The 13,303-nt window shown below is 35.5% G+C and overlaps 1 protein-coding gene across 1 annotated transcript in view; it reads left to right on the top strand.

The window, feature by feature from the left end:
- The first annotated feature begins 858 nt into the window (after window positions 1-858).
- The window catches only part of LOC149799986 (sucrase-isomaltase, intestinal-like), a 45,175-nt gene continuing 32,730 nt past the window's right edge, over window positions 859-13,303 (top strand). The window contains exons 1-3 of the mRNA XM_089959516.1: window positions 859-1,514; window positions 3,009-3,231; window positions 5,895-6,046. Of these exons, the coding sequence (XP_089815642.1) occupies window positions 1,294-1,514; window positions 3,009-3,231; window positions 5,895-6,046 (596 nt within the window). The 5' untranslated portion in view covers window positions 859-1,293. The remainder of the gene's footprint in view (window positions 1,515-3,008; window positions 3,232-5,894; window positions 6,047-13,303) is intronic.

Raw genomic sequence — 13,303 nt, 5'->3', positions numbered from 1 at the left:
CCGAGGCGGACGCTCTAACCACTAGGCCACTGGAGCGGTCCACATACTCTAGAAAGTTACACGTTACGAACACTGATATGAAGCACAATTCTCAAATGGTTGCATTATTTCTCTCCACTAAAAGGAATTAATTTCTCTGCATCTGAAGGATTGTAGCCAATATATGGAAGGAAATGCCCTTATTAATTGCAAAGGCATAAAAGGGGTCAACCGTATCCTTGGTTCCATAGTATTATCAAATTACTATGGATAAGTCAGTGAAATATATGTCTTTACCTCCTTAGATGGCTCATAGTTCAATAGTTGCTTTACTTTGGCGCAGCATTATTGACACACATCCGGGCCTTTACAAATATTTCATTCACTCTCATAAATTTGCGGAGTGACGCTTTGTGTTGACATGTCTTATCTGCCGTTAATACTTTCAATATTATTGTAAATTAATTTGCCTCGTTAAAATATCATGAAAATGGGAAAAGGTGTAATATATTGGCGCAGAAATACCTCCCTTAAAATTCTGTACAACTTATACATTTTAATAAGAATCGTTGGAATTGTCTTTAAATTTGCACTGCTTTGTATGGCATTGTACCTGCAACCAACATCTAAACTCAAAACGTAACTTTCAGTATCCCCGACATTTATGTGCTGGAAAATGTGAAATGGAAATTGCAGAACAAAATGTGTACGCTTACTGTATACAAAGTGAGATTTAGTTTCCTATATTATAACTCACCATAGACTGTGAAGTCATTCATATCTCACGTATATCTTACCCGGGAGTAAAATAGTGGCATGTTTTTAGCTGATGAACAGCACAGTTATTTCATATCTATTAAGCAAACAAGTCATGCGAACAATGCCTCTGTAACTTGGTTTCCGGCCTCTTCAGTATGTACAGAGGTAAGAAACATAAGTCCTTACACGCCAGCTGACACGAAACCTCGGACAGACTTTATCTGAAGACTGGATTTTAAACTTGGATTATAAAACAAGAGGGCATTTACCTGAAACAGTGAGATCTTATTGATTATTAAGGCCAACTTCGACCTTTAGTTACGTCTTCTTTTTAGATAATTTTCATGCAACGTCATTTCACTGATAATTGTCAAGACAGGTATTATAAACAGGGAACATGAATCATATCCTCATACATTGCACACCTTAATTTATTATTTACAAATACGATATTCAGTCATATGTTACTAGTTGTGGCAAAACGTTGAGCAACTAGTCATAAGATTGATTGGAAAAGTAAGTCTCGGACTTAAAGTATATCTAATTTGAAAGCTGATGATGACTGATGGAAAAGAGGCTGGGCTTGCAAAGAAAAAAAGCAAACGACCGCTTCTGCTTGCCCTGTTTTTAACTTTATGTCTCGGAATTTCCCTCGCGGTTGGTCTGATCCTCCATTTCCAGAAACCGAAAAAATCTGATTCCGCTTCCAGAACGGAGGCCCTTGTAGACTGTCACCCGGATCCAGACCCGACCAAAGAAAAATGCGAAAGAAGAAAGTAATCTCTCTCTCTCTGTTTCTGTCTCTGTCTGTCTCTCTCTCTCTCTCTCTCTCTCTCTCTCTCTCTCGTGGTATGTTAATGCTTATAACATTATAACACTATTAGGCTTTAGTTCTCTCAATGTGTAATTCAATAACATTTTTAAAAAAATCTTTCACAGTAGGTATCCAAATTGACTCTAATTTCAACACCTAGTGTTTTCAGCATATGTATATATAATTTTCTTCACTAATCGCATTCGCTGTCTCGCCATTTCATTCCGACGGGCATTAATTTGTCCTCTAAGCATTTGTATTGAACCTTAATACGCAGTAGAGAACGAGTGATGACATCTTTGTTGAAAAGTCGTATGCTGCTTGATTCTTATACAACCTAATTTCAACCTACATTGATCCACATGGGCTCGTATCGTTGCTTAAAATTGACCTTTCATACATGTTCTATATAATAACCACAAAGGAGGACACTTCCCCCCTTTCTCGCGCTGCACATTTAAGAATAAACGCTGTTATTTCAAGCCAGATTTCGAGTAGCGTAATACATTTGGCACCGGTGTTTAGCTGAGGCATTCGACTGTGTATCCCTATCAAATGTTTGACTGAATATCAGTCCGTCTATGTACCTGACCTTTCATACTTGTACTATATAATAACCACAAGGAAGGACACTTCTCTCCTTTCTTGCACGGCACATTTAGTAATAAACGCTGTTATTTCAAGCCAAATTTCGAGTAGCGTAATAAATTTGGTACCGATGTTTAGCTCAGGCATTCGACTGTGTATCCCTATCAAATGTTTGACTGAATATCAGTCCGTTTATGTACCTGATCGCACCCGCGTAATATGCAACAACAAAGCGCTGAATGGAATACTGTCCTCTCATTGGTTAAAGAAACGTGACGTCCTGTATTTATTTATAACTTATTTTCAGTTGGCCAGTGAGAAGGTAGTATTCTATTCAGGACGTTGTTGTTTGCATATTAAGCGGGCGCGATCAGGTACATGTCGAACGGTACCGTGGGAAAATGATTTGGCATTCCATAAAAATATGATATTAAGTCAAACTTTTGATAGGGATACACAGTCGAATGACTGAGCTAAACATCGGTACCAAATTTAATACGCTACCCGAAATGTGGCTTGAAAAAACAGCGTTCATTCTTAAATAGGTCTCTAATCGGGAGAAAGCTGCAGGATTAAGTCTTGCGATTTCTTGCTGCGTCACTGACCTTGCAATATCTCGTCATTTCATAGCACTATTTCGTTCAAATATCATATCACGGATATTTTTACGATATTTTAATCCACCATTAATACTGGCCGCCATGTATAGCCTATCGTGTACTGAAAAATGGCGTTAAACCCCACAACAACAACAACAACGATATTTAAAAAAAAAAAACTTTCTGTTCTATACTTCTCGTGCATTGTACAGAAATACTGAAATTGGGATCTAACAATGTCTTTAAGCAAATATATGTATACATTATAGATGCCTATGGCGAGTATTCGACGACCAAAGAACTCCGAACTGCACGTTTACGCCTGATACAATCGGATATAATATCACCGGAAGTCCACAAACTACAAAAGATGGCGGGATGAAGATCCTTCTTAAACGCCATGGCGCAATAAACACAATCTTCGAGCAGTCCGTCTATGAGAACATGAATGTTGAAATCCAGCAATACACAGAAACAGCACTCAGGATAAAAGTGGGTAGTTTTGTTAGATAATGTTTCCTTTAAAAGGAATGTTTTGAGCTGCTTCCCAAACCCTTATAATATATCTGAGTAATGAGTTAGTCCCTAGTACACAGCACACGTCATTGGAACAGCGTGTATCAACTCTTTGGGTAGATCCACAATAACTGCATCAACGTTTTCTAACCTGGACTTCAAATGATTACTTAAAAAATAATGCAATGTTTCGTCTGAATTTCTTTTGCATCTGTATTTGGGCACACACACACACACACACACACACACACTACAAGTAACATGGCTTATAAAGGACACACGGTACTAATGGTATGGAAAAATGGGAACCAGCCTAGAAATGGGTGAACATAAAATAGAGTATATATGGGTCTGGCTGACCAGGATTGGTTAATAATCTAAGTTATGTTGTAGGAAGAAGAATATTTTAAGAGCTTATCCTAGTTGTAAGTGAAGAAGATGGAGACATTGTTTTATTGATGGAATTTCAGTCCTTTAGTAGTCTTGAGATTGGAATACTCATTACTAAAATTAGCATCTGACTCTTTGGTGCGGAATTGAAAGCATATGTTTCAAATACATGCAGGTCCATAAAATGCCGCGGCTCATATCCTTTCCTCTACACAGAAGCTGACAACCTTGTTTCATCCATACTGATAAATATAGGTTTGATAATGAGCACTAAAAACTTTTAAGTTACTGAATTTTTAATATCATGGTGTTTGTATAGGTTTATTATGGGAACTGAATTAGTACCGTGAGTGCTAAAGTGTTGTTATAAAAGCAATTTGATATACCAACAGTATTGGTTTATCAAATTGGGATCCAGCCTTGCAGCATTAATACGCATATATAAACATTGTTTCAACTGTATTCTATCGATTTTATAGATCAATGACGAATTTCCACTAATTAGTCATTAGCGACGTAAGAAAAGAATGGTAAAAAGTATTAATAATCCTCGTTTTATAAATGAATTTGATACGGTACACAATTTTATCGCAAACATGTTTGCTTTCCCTTTTGTATTCCCCGCCAATGCATAACAGCCAAGATATGCAGAAATATGGAGTGAGAGAGAAAACGGAATCTGGGCTTGATGAAACAATTGAAACTGAACCTACACCAAGTAACCTACAAAAACTTTGTTCGTCGTAACACTATGTGTACACTTTCCTTGGGATTTATCTACAGTGTTCATAATGTCAATGACACCAAATTGCACTAACCTGTTGACATTATTCCGTTAGTATTCTTGTTTGCGTGGCACAAATACAGTAGTCTATTTATTCTTTTTTTTTTCTCTTAAATCCATAATAATATTCTCAGAACAGATTATTTTTAAATATGAAAATATCCTAGACAGCTTCACATCCACCTGCTGTCACTGTGTTGGTTGGTCAGGCGGCAGACTAATCGACCAGCCGAGAAACATAGGGATTGGCAATAACTAAAGTGCCTCTTTGGTAATTCAGTACGAAGACAAAATAGTAGCAGACAAAATGGTACGGACAAAATGTTAAGTGGACATAATGGTATTGGAAAAATTGGTATGGATAAAATAGTGCGGACAAAATGGTACGGACAAAATGGTATGGGACAAAATGCTACAAAGATTAAATGGTACAGACTAAATGGTTCGACTACAATTTTATTAATGAGAAATGTAAAAAAAAGTAAAAATAAATAAACAGACAAGATGTTACTAAATAACATTAATAGGCTTCTTTTCTTCATTAAAAGGTTCTTCCTCCACCATTAATACTGGCCGCCATGTATAGCTTATCGTGTGGTGAAAATGGCGTTAAACCCCACAACAACAAAACTTAAGGCACCCCAGTCGTTAGCGCGCAGTTCACTTTGATACTGTATATGCCGTGCAATAGTGGTATAACTCCCACCGCAGTTTAATTTATTCTAGTGTAAACTGTCAGCTTTGTCCGACGCCAAACTGGCTATATTTTAGGTTCAACTCGCGCAGTTCGGAAAATGTCACTCGTACGAGGTGTGAACATTTTGCACCGCAGACCGTCACTAAATATATGCAATATACACAGGTCTCGTGTCTTACCAGGCTTTCTAGGGTGTCACTTTTCCGCTGATCGCAAATGTCACAATTGCTGCAATATATTATTGGCGCGTTTTTGACATGCGCGCAAACGACAGGACACCAAAAATTAAGTGTAGTTAGAAGAACTTAAAATTTTGTAATAAAAAATAATTTTTGAAAGCCTTTTTAAAGGCAAGGATTAGCATGGAAGCGTGACACAAACACTAGATCAAGTTATTATTAGGCTTCATGGTAAATGCTTAATTTCATTGCCAGAGACCCAGGTTGATGAAGATCATCATAAAGTTAATTTTAGTTGTCTGATTTAAAAACGAGACCAACATAAACTCTATCCCAGATGATATGAATAACCATTGTCCATTAGTTTTTCTGGGTTGAATGCACAGGTATATTGACATAAATTGTGCTTAGGTCATGGAAGACTGATTTGGTTGACTCAAAATTGTTGCGAATTTTTTCAGTCATTAAAATTGCATTGAATTACTATTTGGTATCGTTGCATTTTGTAGATTCGGTATACATACATACATACATACATACATACATACATACATACATACATACATACATATACAATTTTTTATTTCAGTTCTATCCGGATAGCGTATACTATGAGATTTCAAACGAAGCGTTATCTATGTCTTCACCCGAGCCTGTCGTCAACCCTCAGTATACCTACAACTTTACAGGTGGACCTCAATTTGGAATTGTTGTAACACGAATTGGGAATGGGATAACAGTGTAAGAAACTTAACCTTTTATTGTCAACCCTAAAGGAATGCAAGAAGAGACCAGAAATAAATGTCATGACTAAGAGTGGACTTTTAGTGTATAACAGATTAAATAATTCATTCACCTCAAAGTTTCCCACCTGTATAACTGTTTCTACCCCCCCCCCAACCATTAATTATACTATTAGTCCATACCAGTATCATTTATTCTTGAACTTAATTATTGATACGATGTATATCAAACATTAAAGACTACCGTTAGGTTTGTTTATTATTAGATTAATAATTAATTAATTATTATTAATACTTAATTAAATTATTAGTAAATTATATCTTATCCTTAGTTATGGGCTTATCTCTTATATAGTTTTTGTCCAGCAAAAGGCAAATTATATAAGACATATTCAAAACTTATTTTCTTAAGAAACCACCCTCTTTGCATAGTTAATTCTCTCAAACATTGACTTATTTCAAAACCAAGTAGTAACTAATATAAACATGGTCGTCCTCATGGAGGACAATGGGGTAGTTGCCTCATTCCGAGAAACCTTATCTAAATTCCATTTTGCAGTATATAAATGTACCTTTATGATTTTAACTTTACCCACCCCCAGCCCCCGAATATGGTTTACCCACCCACCCACTCCCTGGAATAAGTCCTGCGTACACACATAAATATAAATGTGCTTTCACAAATATGAAACAACGCTACTTAAGACAACATCATCTCTACGATGAACCTTTCTTATTAATAACTAAGTCCAAATTATGTGGTCGAGAGCAAACCACTTTTAAAGCTCTTCTACAATTTCAAATTCCGTAACTCTGTCGATACGTAATTCAAATTATCTTGCTTCATTTAAAACATCATGAAACATATTTATCTATTAGCAGCTAGATTGATTTAATAATATTTTCCTGTGCAGAATTTGATTACAGTGTGCCCAGAGATAAAGTACGTGAGTGTTTTATTCCAGGTAAAACTGTATGACTTTCGGTCCTGCGCATAGTTTATTTCCACTTTAAGGTGTGCGTGTGTGTGTGTGTGTGTGTGTGTGTTTTCCCTTTGTCGATGCTTTCCTTTTATCCATGATCGTAGATTGTGCTTTAAAATAATGTTAATTTTAGAGAACATGTTTACATAACTATTATTTGTCCATGTTTGTGAGCTGCAAATAACATGTTGACGTAGCATTTTAAGTTTATTATATTTGAGAAACAGATTTGGACAAAATAAACAAGCAATTCTTTCCCATCTTAGTTCAGTCTCTGGCATCTATTGTTATCAGATTTTACAGTTGTGTTTCAGATATAATTCGAGATAAATTATTTTTTCAAATTATTCATTAAAATTACTAAGTGCTGATTGGCTTTGGATCAACACTTTATTTTGGAATTGTTTAGAGCCCATTCAAAGGTATTCTGGAGTGATCATTGTGGTATATAAGGACATTCACGACTACTGTAATTCATTCGGAACATTCTATACTATTGAACTTGTGATAAGACATTTAGGACTATTTGGGATTTTCACACTTTAACTTAAGGAAATATATTATTTGCTGATTCTACTTAAATTCATGGTTTCACTTTTTATGTTACTTAGTTTAAGTTTTAGAGTCGTAACAGATATCGGGGTCTGTTCAGGGATTGAATGTCGTTAAAATGTTTCAGTGATATTAAAAATGTGCCTTATAAAATTAAAATTGACTTTGCATCGGAATTTTCATTATCAATGGTAGTGATTTTAATTTCACACATTTGAGAAATCTTTAGTGAAACCAACAAGAATTCACATTGTCATAAAATATCGTAAAATTACAATCCGATCCAAAATGGGTTAGAGGCTATAAAAAAATACACGTTACTGAAACTTGCCAGACGTTATGAGCTTTCTGAAGAGAAAGCATTTTTGATAAAGGAAGAAATAAAGAATATCTTTATTCAGTATTCGGTGGGAAAGGAAACTATGATCCTTAGCGCTTTGGGTTTGACTAGTAAGTCTGTCTCCGGTTTTGATAGGAAATTAAAGGAATTGCAGTTCTAACGAAATTCCAGATGCAATAGGAAAGCGTCAGAAAAAAATGTTGGAAGTGCAATTTCAAAATAAGCGAAAGAAGAGGGACATACCCATAACATTTCAGAGACAGATATAGAGGATGCCAAGAGAGTAAATTTATTATTACAAAGGAAAGTGTACTTACTGGCAAACCTTCTGAAGTCTACACCTCACTGTCGGTACAACAAAGTGTCCATTATGATGTGGCTATGGAAAATATCTTGACAAATTACGAGTTGGTACATGAGGCATATTATCAAAGGTTTACGAAATGTAGACAATAAATTGAAATTACTAATGTCGAATTTGTAAGGGGAAAATAACAATTGTTTGGTTGTGCTTAACCAAGAGAGTTGATAAAGATTACGATAACCTCAGACATCTTATATTATTAGAAGAGATGAAGAAGTGCATGCAAAGTGCTGTCATGATCTATCTTGATGAACAAAAGATGGGAGCTTTGGAAAATGCTTCTTGCGTAAACAGCTGATTATTCCTTGACTCACAAAGTTTCAATTGTTGCAAATCTCCCTCTCAACAGTTTACTTGTACAACAACCTATCTCAGTCTCACGCGAGTACTTCCAAGTCTCAATCTGGCACAACTTTTTGAATCGAACATACGATAGGTCTGATGAGAAATTATTATCTCTTCCTGCCTGCACTTATTGCAAAAAGAACGTGCACGTCAATTCGGATTGCTACACGTTGACAAATGAGAGACATATCAAATACAGAGCGATTCAAAATACTCTTATGTCAAAGAAATTGCATGCAAATTCTTTGGCATTACAAACCGCGGTCTGATTCTATATCGGAGAATTATTAATAATTCATTTCGGAAGATTCTTCATTACTAATAGGCGATTCTGCCAAGCCTATCTATTAAAACATTAAGAGGCACAAGTGCTTCTCAGGGGCTTTTGCTATCAGAAACTTTGTCTTTGTAACGTCTTCTTTTAGTGAAAGTCTAATTATGCTGGGTTTCGAATGCGGCTTTGTTAATGCCCATCTACACTGTGTCAATGGGGTCCGAGTGGCCGAGTGGTCTAAAGCGCTCACCGTTCCGGATCACTGCCATCTCACCTCTGGCTACGTGGGTTCGAGTCCAAGGCTCGGCTAACGTGGGTACGTGGGAAAGCCTGCCAGTAGCTTCTCGTGGGTCGGTGGTTCTTCCCTGGATTTGCCAGGGTTCTTCCTCCACCAGTTATACTGGCCGCCATGTATAGCCTATCTTGTGCTGAAAAATGGCGTTAAACCCTAGAACAACAACAACTGTGTCAATGTGGAATCAGACTTCGTTTCAGGACTCTTGATTCTGTGAGCAGTGACTTATTTTTATAAAGTATACCTTTATTACTAGGATATGACCAGCTGGAGAGTAAATCATGGTTAATCCACTAGCAACGGACAGGCCTTCTCTGGATAAAAAAAAGTTCATCATATTTATAATAAAATCCCTAATTTATAGCCTGCTTGTGCCGTTAGTAGATACATATGACACAAATAGCTTTTATGAACGATGTAGATCAGAATTTTTTTCCTTTAGCTGAAGTTTGTATCGGTCATTCTTTTCACGAGGTCACCATTTCTACTAGTATTGATCAATCTACAGATACTGGCTACAGTGATTCTCTTCTTGCTATTCATTCTCTCTATTCTAATCATGGTTACAAAAGTCAATATGTCATTGTCGAACAGGAACAAGATCCTGAGATCTCCTGTTTGTATCAGTTGGAGGAGCAGAAGCCACAAAAGCGCTAGATTGTTAGTTTGTGAAAATGGGGATTCTTATGAGAAATTGGAGACAGCCTTAGGTAATCGCTGGTGATGATTTGTCAGTAAGCAATCAAATTCTTGTTCCAGGGTCATATCGACCGGAAATTCTTTGTCTAGCCCATGAAACGCCCTAGCTTGTCATTTAGGAGTCACGAAAACTTGTCTTAAATTATTGAATCATTTTAATTGGCCGAAACGTAGAGGTAATGTTTTTAAATACTGTAGATCTTGTCACACTAGCCACATTGTAAGAAAACCCAATCAGAAGATATATAAACCTCATCTGAAACCTATTCCTGCATTGGAGGACCATTTAGCAGAATAACGGTAAGCTGGGTTAATCATTTACCTAAGACCAAGTCATTCAACTAATGCTTGTTGACCAGAATGTGCGTGTCCACAAGATGTCCAGAGGCAATTCCTTTGAGGATTATTAAAACTAAAACCAATCGTAACAGTTTTTATTTCGTTTTTAACACCTGTTGTCCATCCCAAATCTCTCCACTCTGATCAAAAGTTAATTTTTAAATCTGGAATTTTCCAACAAGCTATGCATGAATTAGGTATCTAGCATTTTAAAGCTTCTGCCTACTACCCCGAATTTCAATGGGATTTAGAAAGATTTCATTAAACTTTGAAGAACGTGATTCGATAATATTGCTTCGATAAAGGAAATGCATTGGACGAGGGTGTTCATTTGCTGTTGTTTGCTGTTCGCGAATCAGATCACAAATCATTGGGTTTTATTCCTTTATAACTGGTATTTAGACATAATATACGTGGACCATTGATGTTATTTAAAGAGAAACTTCTTCAAATGCAGATTCAGAGAGTAGTCTTCTTGACTAAGTCTTTGATTTCAGATATAACTTGTCAGAGGCTTGTGAATTAACAAGAAGTAACTTTCGCTTTACTCAGTCAAACATGAAATTAAGGCGTAACAAAAACATACAGGAAAGAAGTTTTCAGTCCGCTTATAGGGTTCTGGGTCGTTTGTCCCTTTCTCACAATTCTCTTGTGGATAAATTGTATGGTCTTATACAAGTGAAACGAAAGTAAAAGACTAATTATATCATTTACACTCATGGGATGCGGAAACAGAAACCACTTCGTCATAAAAATATGGTAAAGGACTATGTTGTTAGAGGTAGCCCAGTTAATTATTGATACAGTTTAGTTTACATGTCCCATAAAGTGATGATGCAAACGACGCAATGAAATCTGAATGTAGCAACTGGGGTTTAACTAATTGTCGGAATTCAGAAATATTATATTATCTTGACTAGAAAACTTTTACATCTGCAACCACAGGCAAAGAGTGAACTAGGACAGTTTTTATGTGAATATGAGTATTTGTTCCCGATATTCTAGAAACGAACAAATACAAGATAAAATAAGATAAAAATTCTTTACTTCAGACTACAAAGTACATATCTCTAAATTAAAATATAATTATAAAGTAAAAACGTTCTAAACATAAAAGAACATACATACAAGTATACAGATACATCTACAAGAATTAGATGCTGATATTGTAGATTCTACACCTGTGAAACAACATCCTTACAGGATGAATCCTCAAGCAGGAAAATTTGAACAAAGAAATTCAATGTTTGCGAGAGAATATTTTTAAAGAACCAAATAAAAATAACTGGATTTCACCACGTATTCTTTTGCCTAACCAGATAATACATTCCGCATGTGTACTGATTTTAGAAAAGAAAACAGTGGGACAAAACTGGATTCATTTCCAGTGCCAAGAATAGATGACTGCATCGACAAAATTGGAAATGCAATATTTGTCGCTTAGTTTGAACTTTCAAAATGCTTCTGGGAAATTCCATGTATAAAAAGAGTATCAGAAATTTCGGCATTTCAAACTCCAGATGGGTTTTATCGGTATAATGTGATGCCATTTGGTTCGGAAAATGTTATGTCAACATTCCATTGTTTAATAAACATGGCAACATCGGATCTAGATAATTGTGACTCTTACATCGATGACGTCATCATTTTCAACGATACTTGGAAAAATCACTTAGAAACTATTCGGATATTCTTTCATCCAATCAATTAAACAAAACGTATGTTTAATTTAGTTAAAGGTGAGTTTTAAGAGCTTGTATCACATTTTTAGGACATTGTTGGACAAGGTCAAGTACAAGTTGTAGAAGTTGTGGGCAAGACTGTCTCTGAATTACTAGAGAATGTTAGTTAAAGTAATTGATGCGAATTTCGGGTGTGACTGGTATTATAGGAACCAACGTTTAACCAGCTATTTAAAATATCTGTGATGCAAATGATGTATGGTTGGTGGAGTGTTTATTCAAGAAGACAAAAAAGTGCCATGGATCGTCCATTGTGGTATTTTTCTAAAAAAAAAAAAAAAAAACACATAAACAAGAGAAATTATGCCACAATCGAGCAGGAATATTGGCTTTGATATTGGCTTTACAACATTTTAAAGTGTATATTCTCTGATTTTTGTATTACGTGATCACAATCGTCGTAATTTAAATTAATAAAAATAAAGAAAATATCAGGGATTGGTTAGATAAAGCTTGATGATGCAAAAACGGAACACTGACATTAGGCACATCACATGTAAAAATGTGATTGCAAATGCACACTCACAAGTATAGTAGTATTATGTATATTCTGTGTCTTTCGTAAGACATCTTCCTATGTAATGTTTGATGATTATATTATGTATATCTGAATATTATGTAAAAGAACTCTTCGTTATATGATTCGTTCTTCTTCTTTATGAGAGGAATAGTTATCTATATTTCTTTAGTATTATGTGCTAGACTGCTGTCTGTGATTGAGGATGGAATTTTGTGCATCCCTGAATTTTGTAATGTTTTTAAGTTAGAAAAAAACTGGTTACTGATACCTAATTTCTAGTTCTAGCCTGGAAGAGAACTTGTGACCCAAATCCATCTTAGAGCAGTCTCTGGATTTTATTTGTTAGCAGACTTTACAGTTGCTTTCGGATATAATTCACCGGTATTTATAAAACGTATTATTTTGGAAATTATTCAGAATCCATTCAACGACATTCTGACTGCATCTATATATATGCATGCGTGGGTGTGCGAATATAGAATATACTTGTATACCCGGGTGTGTCTAAGTGAATTTATATCTCTCTGTGCGAATATAGAATATACTTGTATACCCGGATGTGTCTAAGTGAATTTATATCTCTCTGTGCGAATATAGAATATACTTGTATACCCGGATGTGTCTAAGTGAATTTATATCTCTCTGTGCGAATATAGAATATGCTTATGTACCCGGGTGTGTCTAAGTGAATTTATTGTAACATAACTTTTCAATAGCTTGAGAAACAAGTGGCAAATGGGTCTTCCATGACCAAAAGTGTCATGATTGTTAAATCAATAATAATAATAATAATAATAATAAT

Source organism: Sinohyriopsis cumingii, chromosome 5, assembly GCF_028554795.1.
Source record: "Sinohyriopsis cumingii isolate HCF-2022 chromosome 5, ASM2855479v2, whole genome shotgun sequence".
In the NCBI taxonomy this organism is placed as follows: Eukaryota; Metazoa; Mollusca; class Bivalvia; order Unionida; family Unionidae; genus Sinohyriopsis; species Sinohyriopsis cumingii.
This window is presented reverse-complemented; position numbering and strand designations above follow the sequence as displayed.